At 39.5% G+C, this 21,056-nt stretch overlaps 1 protein-coding gene across 6 annotated transcripts in view; it reads left to right on the top strand.

Annotated features, from left to right (window-relative positions):
• The first annotated feature begins 4,817 nt into the window (after nucleotides 1-4,817).
• PUS7 (pseudouridine synthase 7) overlaps nucleotides 4,818-21,056 on the top strand; it is a 21,680-nt gene continuing 5,441 nt past the window's right edge. Inside the window, exons 1-13 of one of the 6 annotated variants that reach the window (XM_056516359.1) lie at nucleotides 4,818-4,934; nucleotides 6,177-6,231; nucleotides 7,637-7,696; nucleotides 8,342-8,720; nucleotides 10,588-10,672; nucleotides 10,802-10,903; nucleotides 11,489-11,633; nucleotides 15,825-15,936; nucleotides 17,203-17,280; nucleotides 18,926-19,054; nucleotides 19,282-19,407; nucleotides 19,699-19,760; nucleotides 20,113-20,273. In XM_056516359.1, coding sequence (XP_056372334.1) covers nucleotides 8,371-8,720; nucleotides 10,588-10,672; nucleotides 10,802-10,903; nucleotides 11,489-11,633; nucleotides 15,825-15,936; nucleotides 17,203-17,280; nucleotides 18,926-19,054; nucleotides 19,282-19,407; nucleotides 19,699-19,760; nucleotides 20,113-20,273 — 1,350 coding nt within the window. In that variant the 5' untranslated portion in view covers nucleotides 4,818-4,934; nucleotides 6,177-6,231; nucleotides 7,637-7,696; nucleotides 8,342-8,370. Of the gene's footprint in view, nucleotides 4,935-5,402; nucleotides 5,493-6,173; nucleotides 6,232-7,636; nucleotides 7,697-8,341; nucleotides 8,721-10,587; nucleotides 10,673-10,801; nucleotides 10,904-11,488; nucleotides 11,634-15,824; nucleotides 15,937-17,202; nucleotides 17,281-18,925; nucleotides 19,055-19,281; nucleotides 19,408-19,698; nucleotides 19,761-20,112; nucleotides 20,274-21,056 lie in introns of those variants that run through there. The other 5 variants (XM_056516363.1, XM_056516362.1, XM_056516358.1 and 2 more) reach the window with 5 other exon arrangements.

Raw genomic sequence — 21,056 nt, 5'->3', positions numbered from 1 at the left:
GATTGTCTGACAAACTGGTATTTGGTTTAGGGCTTTTTCAGATTTCTTTCCTCCCTACTATTCATCAGCAACATTGGCAAGTGTCTAACAGAAGAAGCAGAATCAGGCAAACCACTGTACCAGCCCACTATCCAGCTTCCACTGTGCCCCATAGCCAAACTTAGTGTTATCCCTAACACTTCTCTTATTTCATAGCTACAAGGTAATTTTGTGCACTGAAAAATACAGTGGAGGTAGTTGTTCTCAGAACATATTCCATGTTCCCAGCTGACCACCTAGCAGGTACCTGAGAGATCCTTGCCTGCATAGGGCACCCTATTTGTGTGCACCTAAGCATGGACACACTGCCCCAGTGAATGCTCAGATAAAACAAGCTGCTGTGAAATGACACATTTAATATTATCTATTTCCTACTAGAAAACATGAATGTTTCTGTACTGCTTCTGCAGAGTAGACAGAAGTCAGTTGTGCTCTTTTTGTCAAGGAGCCAGGAGGACCCAGGGATTACTTTTGCCAGTGCTAATCAGTTTGAACAATTCCATATGTGAATGATGAAGGCCAGAGGTCTCCTTCATATATCCCAGTATCTTCAGATAGCAGGAAAGTGATGGGTGATAGAAAGGTGAAGAATTATTTGTATTCTGGATTTTATTTTCTACCAGCAGAATTAGACACATAAAGGAGTACTACTTTGGGGTTATAATCTGGAAGTTAATCAAAAACTCAGGTACCAGGATTTTCTGTATGGATGATGAAGAATGAGATTTTAAAGTCATTCATAACTGTGAGTAAAAAATACCCCAGGTATTCCCATAATCCATTTCATTTTCACATCTGTGAATTTTTGATATGAATGCTGTGACTTCTAAACAATTTTTGGTGGCCAGATCTAGTTGCACTGAGAAAAACTGGCATTTTACCAGGAGCTTAATAGGGAACAAAATTTCACAGCAATAACAGTGATCAAAGGCAGTTAAAATAATTCATGGAAAACCCAGTGTGACAGCAGGCACAGGCAAGGCAGGCAGGCATGTAAAGAGCACACTCTGCTACCCTGCAGGCCAGCATTCAAGCAGCATGAGCTGACAGGAGAGCTCATTTTCTCCCTCCACCTTTGTAGCCCTGGCTTTTCCTGCTGTGTGGGAGGCAGCAGCTTTGCTGCAAGACAGGGTCCCACCCAGCATCACTCCCCATACTCGCTCTTCCGTGGCCCTCATCAGCTCTGTGGGCAGCTCACACTTCAGCCTCTGTCCTGTCCCAGCTGTTCCCCTCCTCCTCTGCACAAATACACAGGAAGGTCTTTCACCCCTTAAAGGCCTTCTGAGATAATTGTGAATAGGGGCAGAAATAAATAATTATTCCTCCAGCTCAGATTCCTATTGTATATTATATTTGCTCTTTACCATCTTTGCAAAAACTGAACACTGCCACTCAGTGAGTTGGTCTGTGGGTGATTGCATCCTGTTTTGTCTTCACTGCTGCAAAGCTTTACAGCACCCCTGAATCAATTGTCTAATGGTGAAATGAAGGTAAAAAGAAAGAACATACTTCACAGTTGCCTCCCAATCCTATGCTTAAGGTTGATTTTCTATAGTCATATACATTCTTAATTTAAAATCACCATGTAGAGCACATTTTTTAGAGTTGAACAGACATGGTATAAAAACCCTTTCTGCCTAAAATTCTCTCTGTCTGTCTACATAAGATGCTTTTCCACCTTTCTTATTTTGCCAACTTATCTACAAAAGGATTTAGAGATGAATTTGAGAATTAAGCAGCTTTTTATTTTAAAAAATAATGGATGAAGAGAAAAGGGGACGAATCAACTTAAATGCGATGACCTATTGAAGTGCTACAAATTTTCATAATTTGCATTCTTGGAAGACCCTTTTTTGTCATTGTTTTGGAAATCTGTATGATTCATTTTGGACTGTTTCCAAAATTCCTCAGAGAACCTTCTCGCTGAAATTGTGTTGTGAATGAAATTCTGTATTTTCAAAAAAAATCCTTTTTCATAATATTATATCTTTAAATTTTGCATGGTAATGAGTTATCACCCCCACTTTTTGCTTCATGCAAGGCCTCAAAATAAGCATGAAAAATGCAAACAACCTACATATGAAAAATACATTAGGCTTTTAATAGTTCTTTCGTTTTAGTTCTCTGTGATGCTATAAAGTGACAGGTAAAAATCAGATCAGTTAAGTGCTGCTGGTGCAAAGGGGTATAAAATTACAACTTATCTGCCTGATTGTCTGTGCCCCTGGGAGGCATATAACTGAAGAAGAGTGAGAGCAGTTATTGCTGCTCTATTTTATTAGCTTTTTCTAGGGACTGGGAACATCTCAATTTTGTACCTTAAGATTTTCAACTAGCATCTTTGGAGGAGATTGACTCAACATGCTTCTCACTTGCGTTCTCTTCCTAACCAGATTTATGCTCCCATCTGCTGAGATGTGCTATCCTGATTTCCCCTCCTGGGAAAAGAGTAGGAAGACACTATAAATTTATTACAGTTTGGTAATGGTTGGTCATACTTTTTTCCAAAATCAAACCTCCTCTAGGTTACATTAAACAAAATTTCTATGGGAATGTACTGATACATTGTAAGAGAGATTAAAATAATTTTTTAATGATACCACCCAATGGATATATTAGATAATCTATAAGGGTTTTTAATTATTAAACCATCCAGAGGAAAAAAAAGATCAAGCTCAAATTGCAGCCATATTATTATTTTCTTTTTATACTTTACACTATAACTCTGTATGTAAAAGGAGCACTTGACTAGTGGAAAGAGAAAGGGGTCATGACTGCAAGCCTTTTGCCAGCTTATACTTGGAAACTGTGTTAAGGGTAGATCAGAACAGAAGGTGATTGAGCCATCTTCAGTGGTCTCTACTGATGGTGTCTTGCCAGGGTGGATCAGTTTTATTTCTGAAGCAGAGCTAGCATTTCCCTCCTTCTATCCCCTGAACCACAGAAAGGGTGATCTCAAGGATTTTGTCTGTATATTCTCAGACACAGGCAGACAGTTCTTTAGTATATCAGAGAATGCTTGTTAGTATTGAGAAAGGAGTAATAAACTTTTCTGAATATATTAGAAGACTAGGGAAACATATAGGAATGATCTTACTAAGCTATTTACCTTGTGGTAGCACCTGCAGGTCCTTCAAAATGCTGGTTCTTCAGTGTATGAGGTACTTCATACCACTCCAAATTCTATCTGAGCTGATGGCAGTAGATGATAGATGAACACATAGTCAACAGGGAGAACTAAGATAAGGGTAATTATCATACCATGCACAGTTGTAAAATACAAGCTACCTAATTAATGACAAGGATTTTGAAGACAAGGAGGTACTTAATGTAAGAATTTGGAGGAGGAAAAATAAGTATTTTAGGGAAGCTCTCCGGCACAAGATAGAAGAAGCAAGAAGTAACATGACAGAAGAAGTTGGACCAATGCATGGTAGAAGTCTTGCTGAAAGTTTCCCCGGCCAGATATTTTCAGCTAGATGTTTTTGCCTAGCAGAGCTGGAGAAATAACTTTTCAACCTACCAGAGCCATAGTCAATGGCCAAATGTCAGCAATGTTAAAATGACACATAACTCTTTCTGTGTTGCCTGTACCACTTGGACAGCCTGGAGTTGGTGATAGTCCTAGCACTGGCTTCCTTCATGACACTTCAGCTGTCAGAGGTGCCATAACCTGCCTTATCAATCACTAACCTCCACTGCTGTTTCCAGTCCACTCTTCACCTCTCCTCAGAAGTGCACTGAACCCATTCCTGATATCCCTACTGGTATCTAGTAGGTTAATTAAATTCCAGGTGTGAAGGCTGGACAGGGAGTAAACTAAAGCTCTGTATAGAAGACAAAGATTTGATCCCATAAGGCTTTATAAAATAAATTTCTGTGGATCCATATCTGCTCAGAACTAAGGAGAGCTGCATCTTTGCTCCTTCCTTTTTTCCTTGATGGGGTCTTTTATATGCTAGTCAATGAGCAAAGCATGCATACCTGGGATTTTTAAAATCCCAAGCAAAGTACTCCATTGTGTTACTTTCTTATTCTACTCCAAGGGGGAAGGTACAAAAGACTAGAAAATAAGTTACCCACATACATATACCAGTTGTAAGTCTCATCACATAAGAAGACTGTGAATACAATACAGCTAGAGAATGAGAAGTATGAGGTCCTAAATACTGGTATTAATAGCCTGGCTAAGAGGAAGTCTGAGACAGGCTGGGATTGGGACATGACACACAGGGTCTAAAAAATAAGGACAAATCTACATGTTGTAGTTAATGAAAATACCTTCCTTGCACCTAGTGCTTAAAATAGAAAAGAGGGTAGAAGATGACATTCTGACTATGTCAGAAAAGACTGATAGAACAGATCTGGCCTGGTTTTTTAAAGTGATTTGCGTAGGCACGGTGGAGGTTTTGAACGGTACTTGAACATTCCCTTGTCTGGGAATACTGTTCAATTAGCGCAATGTGTTTCAGATGCCGGGGAAGCTCAGGACGGCCACCATCTCGTGTATACGATTTCCTGCTTTGGCTGTAGCTGTCTCCTGGAAATTAAAACTTCTGTTCTGCACAGTTGCAGTTCTCCTGTAAATCATCGCCTGCCTACCCCAGACGCTTCCCTGAAGCCTGAGCAGGCCGATGGTGACGGAAGCGTGGGCAGGAGCAGCCCCGGGCAGGTACCACCTCCGGCCCCGGCCCCAGCCCCGGCCGCGGCTCCGCTCCCCGCCCGGCTTCAGCGCGGCGGGCCCGGCCGGGGCGGGCGCGGCCTGGGCCGGCTCCGCCCGCGCGGGGCTGGAGCTGGGCCTGGGGCTGGAGCTGGGGCGGGCTCGTTCCCGCGCCGCCTCCGCTTCCCGCCCCGCCGCGCTGACGCCCAGGCCGTCCTCCCGTGCCGGCGTGCGGGTAAGTGGCTCCCCCTCGGCGGCTCCTGCCTAGCGGCGGGCGGAGCCGCACCCTCCCCCGGCAGCCCCGCGGGGCTCCGCGGCGGAGCCGGCTCTCCGGGGCCGGGGGGGCTCCGCCGAGGGGCAGCTTCGCCCCCTCTGGCGCCGGGCTTTCCCCCGCCGCTCCCCGGCGGGCTCCGCGTGTGGCGGGACCCCGCGGCACAGCCCTCCCTCCTGCCCCGCCTGCCGCGGCCCCAGCGCGTCCTCCCGCCCTGCCCCGGCAGCCTCGGCGCTGGCAGCGGCTCTTCCGGCCCGGCGCGGCGCCCGGAGCGCTGAGGCGGCGGCTCGGCCCGGCCCGGCCCGCGGGCTCCGAGAGCCCTGTGCTGCCCTCCCCGCCCGCTCCCTCCGCGCTGCCCCTGCCGCAGGGGTTGGTCGTGGGGCGCTGCAGCTGCACATCGCCCTCTGCTCGGTCGCCTTTAATCCCACGTGCCTCGCCTCATGAGGAGGCGGGTTCGTCCACCGCTGCCGCGCTGCGCTCTGTTGCTCCGTGCCCTGCAGCCCCGCCGTGCCTGCTTGACAGGTACCGCGCCAGGAGCAATCGCTCGGCGCTTCTCCTTGCGGAGAATCAAGTGTTTTACTGGTAGTAGTAAAGTCAGTCTCTGTTAAAACATTGAAATTGCTGCGGAGTTGATGTTTATGCAGATTCTGGCTTTTATGGAAACACCTGTTAGGAAAAGGCTCGAGACGGTTGAGCAGCTGTCAAAAAAATAATGGGCGCTTCTCACTAGCAATGTGCACTAGTGAGGCAGTGTGTGCCCCTCGCTTCAACGTGCTCCTGCAAGCAGTTATCCTGCAGAATTATCCCCGCTGGTGGCTGCCCTTGGGCACACGGTAGTACTTCGTAGTGTGTGAGTCACTACTCTTCTGCTGTGAGAATAGTCTGTGTGTGACAGCTTCGGAGTGTTTGTGCCCAACATTGAATTCTTCTAACCGTTTGTATAATTCAATAACTAGCTATTACAGTTTATTTAAGAAGCGTGAGATTTCTCTTTTACCACCTTTGGCAGGTATCTCAGAGGATTTCATTGTGCTGAGTGGTGTTTTGTTCGCTAGGTGAAGATACTCACAAGCCATCTAAAAGCCTTTTCCACTTCAGTGCTTTATAACCCAGCCTCTGTAAATTTTGGTACATGGGAAGAGAATCTGGAAACAGTGCTGAATTGCTTCGCTTGGCTATGACTTTTTTTTTTTTTTCCCTAAGAAGGATTTGATGAACTTTTATGTGAAGACAGACTAAAATTGGTGCTTTCAGCTTGAAGGTATGTTGTTTTGCTAATTGTTCTGCTTTCTTTTGTGCATCTTACCACTCTTCAGGCCATACATACACTTAATTTTATAAGTCTCTCCTTGTTTCCCTTTTGTTCGCTTATTTTTATAGCATCCATTTTCAGTTCTTCATTTGAGCAAAACATTTTAGGTGTTTCTAAAACAGTTGTTCCTGCCTCTTTACCCTAAGCTGGTGATTTCTTCAGTTGGGAGTCCAGGCCATGGAATCAGCAGTGGCTAACTGGTAACAATTAGTTACCAACCCAGCACATGCTGATTATGAAGTTAGTAGTGGGACTTCCTTTAAAATTGAATAAATTATGCTATTTAGTAGCTGGAGAAATAATACGGGTGATGTATGTAGCTCTGAAATACTGCTCCCTGCCTAGATTAATTTCTCAGTAACACCTCAATCCTGTTAATTTAGAAACTTGGTTGTTGTGGACAAAATTGACTTGACGTGGGGAATTGAGTTGATTACTAGTTAACTTTTAATTACTGGTTGGCTAATGATATACAAAGAAGACCAGTACTTAAACACAGACTTGGGGAAAACCCTTTCTTCCCCTTTTCTCTTTGGCCTCTCAGGTTATGCTCTGTCCCTTGGACAAGGCAGTTTTAGTGCACAAGGTTGGAGTTGGTGCATGGAGGTTTCTTTCTGCTCATTTTATTCTGCTCGTATGTGGGTCCTCACCATGGGCCTCTCAAGGCTGTCCCTGTCCCAGCATGGACACCTCCACAGGCTGCAGTCCCTTCAGGGGTGTCCCTGCTCCAGTGTGGAGAGTCTCCTTCCAAGAGTGCATCTCCAGCTGTGTCTGCAACAGCTGTCCCGTTCTCCATGCTTCCCTGTGCCTTTTTGAGCACCTTGTCATGAGTCTCCTCCTGCACTTTCTTTTCCATTTTCTGCTGGCTGCTTTTCCCTTTCTCAGATGAACTGGATGAGTTGGAGGATGGCAGGCAGCAGGTTCATGGAGCCAGCTGGAGCTAGCTGTGGCCCACACAGGGCAGTTTGTGGCCTCCTCCCATGCAGTCCCTGCTACCAAAACCTACACTTTATCCCCAGTGCACTCCTGTGCCAGTTGGGTGGTGCTGGAAGAAGGTCCCTGCCCATGCCTAATCATAGGAACTCCAGTTTCCTTTTATACACTTAGAAATAAAAACAAAGTTCTTTCCTGTAGCTTGTTAAATGGCAATAATGTGTTGTGTCACTAGGATGGGAATACTTTTGCAATTGTATTGATTACCGCATCTCTCTTAGCAGTTGTGTTTGCTTCTATGCAACTGCTGATATCTGGGTCAGGGGCAGCTGCTTTCTCTAATGATTGCATTCATATATGGTTTTTTTGTTTTTTTTTTCATAAAATTTTCTCAAAGAGTTAGTTTTCCTCTTTTTTTCAGATCTGAAGGCAGTGGTTCTGGTAACACAAAGGTGGCAGCTCTGAGCCTTGTTCCACCAGCGTGAGTAGTCATGTTCTTCTCAGAGATTGTTTAATTTCTTCATTGTTTTGTTTGTCTCACTGATTCAATGATTTTGATATCTCATCCCTCTTGTCTTCTGAGCTGAATTGATGCCACCTTGAGTTTTGTGTGTGTTGGAAGAACATAGAAAATGAAGACATGACATTTCAGGTTTGAAGGAACTCAGCCGTTCTCTCAGTCTTTGCAAGATGGCATCTTGATAGAAAAGGCAATAACTGAGGGTAGTCATGTTTAAGAGAAGGCTTGGAAACAAACAGTTTCTTAGGCACCAGACTGCTGTTGACATCAGAGCCTTGTGTGTGCACAAGCCTGGAGGCAGCTGTGGTAAAGGTGGGCAAGAGTGATGATGGTGGTAAATGGTGTAGTACTGAATCTGCTCTGCTGTAGTCCTGTATTCATGTTGCCCTCGGGCTGGGTATTAAGCCCTCATGATACTTTCCTTCTTTCTCCCCAAATACATATTGTTTCTAGGTGGTCAAAATGTTTACTTGATGTTTAACTTAAATCCAGAAACTTTATGCTTTTCCTGAAAAACTGCAGAGGGCCGAATCCTTGGAGTGAAGTGACTATGTACTGATTTTGCTCTTAGCAGACAGAAAATAAGCCTTTCTTCTTCTTTCTCAGGGCTTTCTATCCTACCCTGTGCCTTAAACATGGAAACTGTAGAAATGAATAGTGTATCCTTGAAACGTCCTCGTTCTGAGGATGATGTGGCCAATGCAGACGAAATTAAAAGACAGAAGATCTTGGAGAAGTCTAAGGCAGGGAATGACTCTGGGCAGAGTATTGAGAATGTAACAGAACAACCTGAGGACACAAAAAGTGCAATAATCCCCAATGAGGAAAGTGAGGAGCAGGAAGAAGAGGAACTAGAGGACAGTGATGAAGATGGAGATCCAGAGAGCTTTGCAGACATGATGAAGCATGGACTGACTGAAAGCGATGTTGGCATAACTAAATTTGTTAGCTCTCATAAAGGATTTTCTGGAATCTTAAAAGAGAGGTAATTCTTTGTCTTGTTACATATGTTAATTCCTTGTGTAACACACCTGTACTCCATTTTCCTTTTTGCACTTGCAGATTGCAGCTGGATTAAGTGAGGTTCACTACTTCACTTCACACTGCTGAGACTGAAAGAAATGTTTAGTGTAGGACTTTCCTAGATTGTGGGTTGGTTTTTGGTTTTGATTGGCGTTTTGGGGGTTTTTTGGTTGTTTTTTGGGTTTTTTTGTTTCGTTTTGTATTTTTAATTTATTTTCCTGTCAAATGGAACTGTGAAGAAGGAAGCTGTGTATGAGTAGAGATACATGATTATACTGACCTTTGCTGTTTCCTTTGCTCTCTGGCAGCAGCAGAGACATAAAACCTTATGCAGTACACCCACCTTTTGTACCTCAGTGCTGATGTGAGAAGCACAATGGCATCGAAGCCATCCTTCTTTGGTTCTTTGCTTTGCTCTAATTCTTTTTTGTCCTAATGTCTGTAAACAAGTATAGTTAGGCTTTAACTGTCTTTTCAGTTGTAATATCATTTACATAGAAGGGAGTTTTAAAATTCAGGTTGTAGAATTTATTATAAATGTACATTATATATTTAATAAGGTTCTTCGGATTTAGTTGCTTTTTAAAATGAAACTTCTAGGTTTTTAAAATTAAAGAGTAGCTTTGAACAAAACAGAATGCAAATACAGAAGTTCACTGAAGAATCACTGTTTCCCTGACTTAGCAAAGCAATTAAGGTTGCTTTCTTTAAACACTGAAAAGTCTTTGTATTTAAATACTGGCTTCATATATAGATAATTTTACATAATTAAATGATATATACATATTATGTATGTATTTAATCTTTATGTGCAGCATTAAGCAGCTAGTGTAATCGTTCTCTGGGAAACATAGTCTGTGCTGAACCTTCTTGTGGGAGATCTGCCAATTTTGTTTGGCCAAAGGTAGAAAATTCGTGGGTTTGTAGGGGTTTTTGGACCCTAGTATTTAACACCTATTATTAATTCATTCTTGGTATTTTTATGGTACCATCACTAGCATGTCTAGACATGCTAGTGTCTAGCTACAGATAATACAAGAGAGGACACATAACACTCCTCAGGAGGGAATTCTGCCAATATGATGTATATCTGCACAGAGGGATGGCAAAAGGGGCTAGGGGGAGTACAGTGAAGTTTTATTCATCTTTCAACAGTGGTAAAATAGGAATTATTTTCTTTATTTACCCCACTTTGCTAGCAAATGCTACTTAAAAGTCATTTAGCAGTTGCAACACAAACCAATTGTGCTGTGTTATAGTTAGGCTGTTTTTATTATTAGACATGAGCGACTGGATTGAAAATGTCACAGTAAAATTCTTTCTTGGTGTCATAGAGTATGCAGTGTAACTTTATTTGAATGATGTTCTGTACTACTGAATATATGAACAAGGCTGAATTTGTCCTGCCTTCTGTAGAGTGGCTAAAATGCACTTTATTTTGTAGGTTATTTGAAGTGACAGAGATAATGCAGTAGTTAATGCATTGCACATTGTGGCAATGCAGTGGAGTCTTAATTGCCAGTAATGACTGGGATTGAGGATAAGCATTACTGATCTCTTCAAGCTGGTGAGAAAATGACTGAGAATAAATACAGCAGGTGTTTGGTGATCTGCAAGGAAGTCTGCTTTGTTTGAATATGTGTTCCTATGGTATCCCTCTGGGGAGTGGGAATAGGTACAGCTTTCTCATGGTTAAGTTTGTTTTACATGAATTGAATTACATGAATTCAGAATTCTTCAGTGAATTCTGCTAACAAACAGCTTTTTAGGAAAGGACTTTGTGACGTGGGATTTTTATTGTGAATGTAATGCATGTTTCTTTCTATCAGATACTCAGACTTTGTTGTCCATGAAATAGGCAAAGATGGACGTGTGAGCCATTTGGATGACTTTTCTGTTCCAGTGGATGATGAGGTAAATTTTGAGGAAAAGATTTGGTAATGGCTATGCTTCTTAATGCTCCTTAAGCAAGAACATTAAAAGACTTGAAGTTGCTCCATGAGGGTTATTGGATGTTTGTTTTTTATCCCCAAATATTATTAGGACCCATCAGAAGAAACATTTACGGTTTTGTCAGACGAAGACAAGCAGCGTTTAGAGGAGCTCCAGCTTTTTAAGAATAAGGAAACTAGTGTTGCCATAGAGGTAAAATTAATAAAAGATATGAAGTTTGGGATGGGGGCAGAGAGGGAGTGAGTAGAAGATAAACACTTTCTAATGCATGTAAGGTATAAGAGCAATTTGAACATGATGTGACAGATTACACCAAACTGTGTCTGGTTTAGGGTTTAATTCTGTAAAGGCTTACAGATGTACTCAAATTCATGCATGTACGAGTTTTCACTTTGATATTGGTGAGACTGTATATAGAAACTTAAATATAGATTTTAATTCCTGTGGTGTTAAAATTACCTTGCAGTATTTTGGTCTCCTGTCTAGTATTGTTTTAAAGAAAAAGGAGGTTTGCATAAAATATCTGTCATGATGGAACACTACTTTCAAGGTCAATGTTTAGTTATTTAATGGAAAAGGAGATAAATATGGTCTTCTGTAATAAGACCATAATTTGAGCTAAATTTTGAAACACAGAGATGCAGATTGATTACATCAGGTAGTTTCAAATAAGCATTCACACATTACATAATCTTATCTAGCTAATTTTTTTCCTTTAAGGCATCCTCCCCTTTTGTATTAATTTATTGGGTTTCTGCATGTCTGTACCTTACACAGGTAATGGAAGACACCAAAGAAAAAAGAACCATCATCCATCAGGCTGTGAAATCCTTGTTTCCGGGACTGGAGACTAAAACAGAAGATCGAGATGGAAAGAAATACATTATTGCTTATCATGCTGCTGGGAAAAAAGCATTGGCAAGTGAGTTTCAGTATCACAGCAGATGGGAAAAGTAAATGCTAAAATTATCCCCAAAGTAAGAATTGTTAGTAAGTACTTTCAAGTGAGTGTGCTTCCTAATGTAGTCTTGCTTCATTTTTTATTCATATCAGTGATGCTGTGCATCTAGAATGATAAGGATCACAGAAATGTTTTAAACTTAAATTTCTACTTGTTTTTCTTTCAAATAATTCATCCAGTAAAACCATATTAGAAGAGAGAACATTATCGTCTACTTCAGTGGGAATAGACAAAACAGAGGCTTTGTTTTCAGTATTTTTTTAAATTTAACTTTCATGATCTTAACTGTGTAAGTGTGCTTTGTAGTTAGAAAGTGTACATTAGATTGATAGATGGTGTAATCTTGATTGTCTTGAATATTCATGACAAAATTCTCAATGATTTGAATAGAGACAACCCTATTTTTGTTATAGTTACATATAAACGTAGTTTGTTTACCATGATCATTACTTCTCCTTCCAAGGTTAGTTATATTTGCAGAAAATTATTCATTATAGATCACAGATAATCTTTCAAAATAGTCAAAGTAATGAAGGATTTTCAAAATGAAGTGTTACCCACTTTAATTTTGCAAAATACTGTTCTGGATACTGGGAATAAATTCACATGTTTTACATCTTTTAATGTTACTTAAAATTTATTGCTACTGTAAGTTTAGAGGACTATCTACCCGCAGAATGGTTTAACTAAAGATACTAAGGTTTGGTTTAAATTGGTTGCATTCCTCTGTCATTTTAACCTACTACAAAAGATGGTATGTAAACCTAACCCTTTAATTTTAAAGACAAAGGAGATGGAGGAAGGATAAAGAAATATAGTAATTTAAAATGGGAAATAAAATAATTTCCCCCTTAATTTAGTTGTTTGTTTAAGGTTTATTGTAAGCAAATATGGGAATGTTGTGTTTTTATTGGTCCAATTATAATGTATTTATGTATTATAGTCATGTTTAGAAAATGTGTATGTTTGCATGCTTTATGCATGGAGTGTGTATACTTACCAGCACAAAGTTCTCCTCAGCCAGTTTTGTTCTCTGTTGGTTTGTAATGGTTTTTCCTCCACCTTTTCCTTCTGCTGCTTCTATTCTTTTATCACTGTTGCAGTCAAGTGGATGTTGTTACACTGTTTTAAGGGATACTATATAAAAGAATTTAAGTATTTGAAATATGCTGGAAAGAATTTGGTGGTGTGTCTCTAGGGTTAAAACATTGTGGAGCACCATCTTGTGATGCAGAGAAGCATCATCTATTTTAACTTGGATTCCCCAGGTGTGATGCTGCAGGCACCTGTGCATTTGTTGGTGGAGATGTGTCAGTTTCTGTGAGTGTGTGCAAATGCTTATGGATGTAAGATTGAAGTTGGTTTTTGTCAGGATTATATTTATCTTTCTTGTTTATATAGTTACAAGTATGTCTTAGTTGTGAATGGGCTCCCCAGGCAAGAAACATTTCAGAAGTGTAGAATATTGGATTATTAGCTGAGATACCTGATTACTTTTGTTGATGACATAAAGCCAAACAATCTTCTTAAAATTTAAAATCAGAAGGTGCTTTGTGTCTATAATCAGTTTACCCTCTAAATACTTGAAGTACTGTCTTACTAAATTTTCAGTAAACTGTTGTTTCATCATTGTCCACAAATTAAGTTTGTTGCATCTCCAATTGAAGCTTTCCATATGTTCACTGTTTGCCCTCTGCACGATTCCATTCCATAATTGTCTAAATTGCTGTCATCCACCACCTAGCTGTTGGATGCTCCCTGAAGCATAAACAATCCCATAACCATAAACCTGCATGTTCACCTCTAAAAACCCTTTGACAGTCTAAAAATTAAATGCTACTCTTTTGTACTCTTTATGCTCTGCATTGGGACAGAGGTCAGAACTACAACAGGTAAGAGATGTTGACATTTCATACTAACAAAAATGAAATGCCAACCATTATGACCTCCTAAATAGCAACAGGACTGGCCAAACTTGTAACAATTTCTTAAAAATCCCTACACATAGGTACTGCTTAAAATGGCCTGAAACAGCCAAGAATTAGGTTTGTTCTACCTCTTTTTCCTAGTGCAGTGTAGGCAATAATCATTTGGTGCAGAGAAAGTCTGCTAGTAATAAGTTATATGAATTATCAATTTTGACAGTATATATTGACAACTGTGGTAAATTTTCCATGGATTTCAGTTAGCCAAGCCTTTCCCTTCAGCCTGTATTTAAGACACTACTACCTGTCTTTATACAAAGCATTTGTCACACACCCTGCTATTAAAAAAGAGCTTCTAAGCCTCGAGTTTCAGCAGAAGGTTTGATAAAAGAGCTCGGAAATACAATTTTATTGTCAGAAATATAACATGACTCTGAAACACAGCAATAAGGACTGCAAATTGTCCCATTGCTCCATCTACCCAATTGAATACTTTGAAGTATTGAGTGAGGAATGGTTGAGTATCAGGACTGTGGCTGCAGCCTCCTTTGGATAGGGCCATTGCTGTGATGCCCCAAGCATGAGGAGCCCATTGGTCTGTATAGTACCTACAGAGTCCTTTTAGTGTAGATCACATTAGGGCTCGCTTCTTGCAGTGTGTTGAAATGACCACATGCAAGATGTATTATATAAATACAGAGAATGGTTCCAGCTGGAGGAGGTTCTCCTTTGTGAATTGAGCTCTGTCTTACTCTCTTCCCTTCTAATTGCTGAGATCTTCATGGAGAACTTTGCTCTTCCAGCTGAATGCAGTGTTTTATTCTCTAAGAGTAGTGGTGGCTAAGAAGGGGAGACCAGGAGGAGCATGAGGTCTCCAGTTCAGGTCCTATGAAACTCTGTGTTAGGGGGGCTGTGCTTAGAAACTGATGGTGCAAGGCAAGTGATGCAATAATTCTAAGTAAAACCTCTACATGTAGTGTTTTATACTGTAGCATCCAAAATTATCTTTGCAGAAGTGTGTGCATGAATGGCAGCTTCTCAAAAACAAGCAAAAATTAAACATACTATCTCTGTGGGATATCTGGACTTTATAAAACCAATGGGTAAAAAAAGAGCAGTATTTCTCAAGAACTTCCTTTCTGCATTGATGTTTGTATATTGCAATAAGGCTGGCTTTTTCAGTTAGCTTTTGCTGATATGGAAGATGCTTATGCCTTTTTTTACAAAACCAGGTATGTCTGCTTAGTGGCTAGCAAGAGATAAAGGACTTCTTAATTAAAAGAAAATTAATTCTTAGTTTTGTTCTTAAATAACAAGGAATTGATAAACTACAGAATTGAAACAGCCTCACAGTTGGTTGCTAAACCTCTGTAGAGTCAGTCTCCCAAGTAATGCCATTGACAGCGGATTATTGGAAACTGAAAGTTTTCTCTCTGGGGGTTTTTATGTGCAAAAGAAAGCTTAACAAATCAAACAGTTTCCTTCCTTCTCCAGAAAATGTCAGATAGTAGCACAGAATTGTAAATCAATTATTAGTCTGTGGGACCTAAGTTACTTCAACCTTTAGCCTTCTCTAAGCATGGCACCATACTTGCCATGGATTGTATGTTAATGTCTTTCTTCTACCAGATTTCTTACTCCCATTGGATTTTAATAAAGAACCATCTTAAAGCAATTTTTTGAGCATGACTTTTTAGGCTTTTGTAGCAATACAATTCATTCTTTTGTATGACACGCAGAAAAAATGCTACAGAAAAAAGAATGTCTGTACTATAAATAATAATGGTAGTTTTCCCACAAACAGGGCTCCAGTGGTCCTCAACTGTTAATTATAGAAGGAGTTAGAAGAAACGTGGTATAGCTTCTATTGCTGAGAGTCAGTCTAATGATAATGTTTTTGAGAAATTTAATCAGGTGATAGAACAATTAAATTACTGGGATATATTTTCAGATAATTTCATGACAAAGGAACTGTCACTATTTCATTCAGGATTTTCTAGGTGACAGAACTGATTAAAGAGAAGTTTACAGTCCAGTGGAAGGGGAGGTCTTTCTCAATGTGCTTTAGAGCTTTTGCTGCCAGTAATTAACTCTTTCTTTTACATTTTTTTGAAGCAGATGGAAATTAGCAGAAATTGAATCTTGCATATTTAAAATAAATGTAGCTGCAATAGCAAATATATTAAATTTTTTAAAAAGTGACACTTTAACCTTTTTGCTTTTAAAGATCCAAGAAAGCACTCTTGGCCAAAATCTAGGGGAAGCTACTGCCATTTTGTACTGTACAAGGAGAACAAGGACACTATGGATGCCATTAATGTCCTATCCAAATTTTTAAGGTAAGACTGTTGTTTCTGCCATCCTGACTGGTGTGCAGCCCTTCCCCTCCATGTTTCTTGTTACTGTAAATGTTATGCTTCAGAATTATGTAACAGCAGCACAAGTGATTGCTATTCTGTAATTTGTAGACGATTTAAAATAAAAAGTTACTTTAGAACATCAAATTTAAAACTTAGAAGTTTTGTGGGGAAGTGAGAATGGAACAAAAAGAACCTAAGGAATTTTAAAGACTACACTACTGCTTTAGTGGAAAAAGTCCACAATTGACATTGGCTGATCTGAGAAAGACTTGGCAGCTGAAAGCTTCAGTGTACATAACTTGAATTAAAAGCCTTTTTTCCCCAGTGTGTGAATATATGCTGTGTTTTGAACTTGTCTGATATTGTTGTGATAATATGCTGATTGGTTCCTAAGCAGTTACAGTTGATAAACTGTTGTGCCATGTATTAATTTCTCCATGGCAACACAGGCTTAGTTCTTTTCACCCCATCAAGTGCAGAAACAAAAAGATTTGCCAAGGCGTGACATGAACACAGTGAATTGTAGAGGAAGAGCAGTTTTAAAATTGGGTCAGTTCAGTTCCCTACTCATAGGGAAACTTCCCCACTTCTCCCCTTCTTTTCCCTTTGCCTCTCTTGTCGAAAAAAAAATTTGTAATCTGGACTGTAACCAGTGAACTAGTTAGTGTTGAGAACAGAATGGCAAGAGCATAGTTAGGTGAAAAACTGTATGTAATGGCAATCATGCTACCCCCTGGAGCCCTTAGCTGGAATAACTGGAAATACTCAGTCTAACACAAGCTGTAAAGTACAAAGTGAAAAGGAAAGGAAGTTTTCCTCTCAGGGAAAGGAGTGGATCAGATTTTAAATTAACTTCTCATACTCTCTCATAATGTGCAGGCATGCTATTCAAACAGACGTGTTTGAAGTTTAAGGAAGAAGTGGACATGATTTTTTTTTTTTTTTTTAGTGAAGTTGTTGGTGGCTGTGCATTTGTGTATCGAGTGAATGTATTTAAAGAAGTACTTCAAAGTTCATATTTTGAAAGCACTCTTGTATTAAATGTGAATTGTCTACATATAATTAAAACAGAGAAGTTTCCTTGTGTTATATGTGCTCATGGATGAGATTAGAAAGCATCACACATATGTCAAATTGTAACGCAGTTGTGAGGAATGATTAATAATTCTAGGCAATTATGCTGAAAATTATGTTTGATCTGTTGCTATTTTAATATACATAATATCTGTTACTGTTGCTTTTAAGAGTGAAGCCAAACATATTTTCCTACATGGGAACTAAAGATAAAAGGGCTATAACAGTTCAAGAGATCGCTGTTCTCAGGTGAGTATAAGTACAGTTTGGAGTATTTGTGCTTCTGCTGTGGTAGCTTGAGTATCTCACTAAATACCTGAAAGACTCTGTGACACAAATGGCAGGTTCAGGTCCTGACCTGGTAAAGCACAGGTGTTAATGAAGATGCCACAATCCTTTTGTATTCTGTGATTACTGCTGACACTTTCAGTCAGTGTCTGAGTCACGGGCTGGTTACGTGTACTTGGCCGAGGCAGTGGGAGAGATTGCCTATGTGCTCTTAAGCTGCTTGGATCTCATGCAACAGCAGAAAACAGAATGACAGGGTGAAAATAATGTCCCACTTCCTTCCTGGCTTTTGTTTCCCTCTTTCAGCTAGAATCCTATTTTCTTTCTCACTGCACTCTCTGAACAGTGCCCGAGAAGGCTAACACTACCCTTGCTCATCTGTGAGTAGCCAGAAGGGGCAAAAAACGCTGAGGAATTTTTCCTGCCTTAACCTACTCCCACAAGTCACCTTGTAAGAGAAAATAAAATTTGCCTTATCATATTCTAAGACAATTATATGGCACTGGGCACTTTAAATTAGTGTTAGATCCATAACTGAGAATGACAGATGTCTCCCAGTCATGTATAACAATATCATTTAGCTGGCTGGAGTATCCTGCCTGCACTACTTTTAACAACTTTTTGAAAATCACACTGCTTGACTGAGGAATTCACAGCTTGAAAGCCACAAGTTTGATCAAATCCTTGTTAAAAGGATGGCATCCACTACTGAACTTACGTTTTTTCACTACTTCCTATTTTCTCCCAGTGTTCTGTATGTGTGTGTGTTAGCACATATAAAAGGAAATACTGATTTGTGAATTGTGAGAAGCCCCAAATTTGCATTGCTTCAAGGATGCTTTGCAAAGTGGCCAGCAGTTAACCAAATGTGCGGTGTAGCTGTCTCAGGTGCTGTTCCATTTACTTTTTAACATTATCATATTCAATGTTGTGTCCCAAAGCTCCAGAGTGCTCTAAGTGTTGTGTGGTGTCTGCTCAGGGGTGCCACAGCCCCCAGCTCTCCTGCACAGGATAGGGAACATAGCCAGTTGTCAGCCTGCTCTAAGCTGACTATGCTGGTTCATAAACTTCACTATCCTAGTAAAATTCTAGCAGAAGTGTCCAAGAGCAGCTTGGTGATGCAAAGAACAGGGTAAACTTCCAAAAATACTAGCAACAAAAATGACAGGTATCAGTGACACATTGGATTCCATGTTCCCTCATCTGCACTAGGCATACATAAGTAGCTAATTTTACTTAACTCTGTATTTATGACTGTGCTAACTGGGGTGTATTAATGAAGTAGTTACTCAAATAACACAGAGTTCAACTTGTGGGGTGCAGTATGCATGAGTACTGCAATATGCTGTTTTTGGAGTCCATGTTTTAACACACATGTGAAAAAAACAGTGCTAACAGTCTGTCACAGTATAAATTTTCTTTTGTATGAGTATCCTGAAGAATTATGTATTATCTTCCTTTAGCTATTTCATTAAAGTGTTCTGAAAGGCAACAGTAGAAATTTGGGGAAACTGGACTCACTTGTTTTTGTTTTGTATTGGCAGCATTTCTATATTTATGTACTTTTCTAAGCACAGGTTCATCACTGTTGTCTGTTTCTTTTTAGAATCACTGCACAAAGACTTGCTCATTTGAATAAATGTTTGATGAACTTCAAATTAGGAAATTTCAGTTACAAGAACCATCCACTGAAATTGGGAGAACTGCAAGGGAACCATTTCACTGTTGTTCTCAGGTAATATGTTAGTAGGTATTTAGATGGTTCTGTTAGAATTTTATTTCTTTAAATAGATAAGCAATATCAGTGCAACATGTGTTACAAAAAAGAAGTCCTGTTGGCAGGAGACTGAATTTGATTTAATGCTATATAATGTTATGTTGAGCTTTAATATAATGGGCATCTCAAAATAGCAGAAACCCTTACCTGTCTGTAACTTTTTTTTTTTTTTTTTTTTATGCTAGAAACATAACAGGAACTGATGACCAGATAGAGCAAGCAATGCATTCACTCAGGGAAATTGGATTCATTAATTACTATGGAATGCAAAGATTTGGAACCACAGCTGTTCCTACTTACCAAATTGGCAGGTATGTGTTGCTTTCATCCTCCCCCCCTCTATTTTTTTAAATTTTATTCTTATCACCATGTAACTTAACGTATTTTTGGGAACATTTTTCTAACATATTGCCTGTACCAGTTTTAAATTTAGATTCAAAAAAGATCTTATTTCTGAACTTGCTTCAGCAGTTATCTTGCATAATAGCACTACTTCTAATATTGCGTAAGTCTAAACACTAATACTTTTTTTTTTATAAGTTGGCTAAATCCTTTTAAAATATTTAGTCAGTTCTTAATGCACTTTCCTGTTTGAATCCTAGAGCTATTCTACAGAACAACTGGAATGAAGTAATGGATTTGATATTAAAACCACGACCAGGAGGTGAGAACTGAAAAATGATACATCATGTGTTTCTGTCTTTTCTCCAATAAGTGTATGTTTAGGAAAAACGTAAGCCAGTTTAGCAGAGGAGAAGCAATCTTCATACTCTCCCTTTCTGCCTCGCTTCCCTTGCTGTGCAGTTTCTTACAGTGGGGCTGAAAACGGACCTGAAAACTTAGTGTCTGCTCAAGCTCCATGTGAATCCTTCCAACTTCAAGTGTTCTGTGATTCTATTCATCTCTAATTACCATGATTGAAACTTTAATTTTTCAACTGTTTTAACAAAAGTTGGGAGATGGATGCTTTCTTCGGTGTATAGTTAAAATATGTTTATTTTACATCCTTGTTCTAGCTGAAAAGGGATACTTGGTCAAATGCAGAGAAGAATGGGCAAAGACTAAAGATCCAGCAGCAGCCCTCAAGAAACTACCTGTAAAAAGGTGCGTGGAAGGACAGCTTCTACGTGGACTCTTAAAGTATGGAATGAAGAACATAATCTCTGCATTTGGCATAGTGAGTGTAAAAGCTGAGTGGTATTTACTTGAATAAACATTCTTTTGATGGTATCAGGATGAATTTAAAATAGACTCATTGATGCTTGATGAGTAGAAGGTTAAGTTTAAAAACCTTTACATTTATCCTGCCTTTTTGCTGGAAATACTGCTGCATAGTAACTGATGACATCTCTAATTAACGTGTGCATAATGATCTTTCCAATTTATACAACAATCTCTCTGGTATGTGGGAAGCAATACAGTTATACTTAGTAGCTGTGTATAATACAGATCTTAGAATTGTGCAAATGTTCCATTTCAGTGTTTTCCTGTTGCTTTAAAAGTATAAATCAAACTGATGGTGGGCTAATGAATCAGCCTGATATAGAGGTGATGGATCCACTTGTCATTTTCAAATGCTGTAATCAAGATCAAGTCTTTGGAGAAAATACCTCATCACTAGCAAGCTACTGGGCCCATTGTAGGATCTGGGGAATAATTTCTTGTTTATGAAGATAATCAGAATAACACTGTGCTTTCACAGCTGCAAAGTTTACTTAGGATTTCAGGAGGTTGAATACGAATTCCGTGTTATATAATAGACCCATATGTTTGACCTGTAGAATTAAAAAGAAGTTTGTTTTTTTTTTTCTTATAAATTTAAGCACAGTTATTTTTTTTGTGTAGATTTCAAATGTATAAAAGCATTATTTCTTCACATATCCTTTTCTCAAACAGTGAACAAAAATCAAATATGTATAACAAGAAATTGTGTAAATTTTTTTTCTGAATAAGGTAACAT

Source organism: Oenanthe melanoleuca, chromosome 1A (genome assembly GCF_029582105.1).
Source record: "Oenanthe melanoleuca isolate GR-GAL-2019-014 chromosome 1A, OMel1.0, whole genome shotgun sequence".
Classification (NCBI taxonomy): Eukaryota; Metazoa; Chordata; class Aves; order Passeriformes; family Muscicapidae; genus Oenanthe; species Oenanthe melanoleuca.
This window is presented reverse-complemented; position numbering and strand designations above follow the sequence as displayed.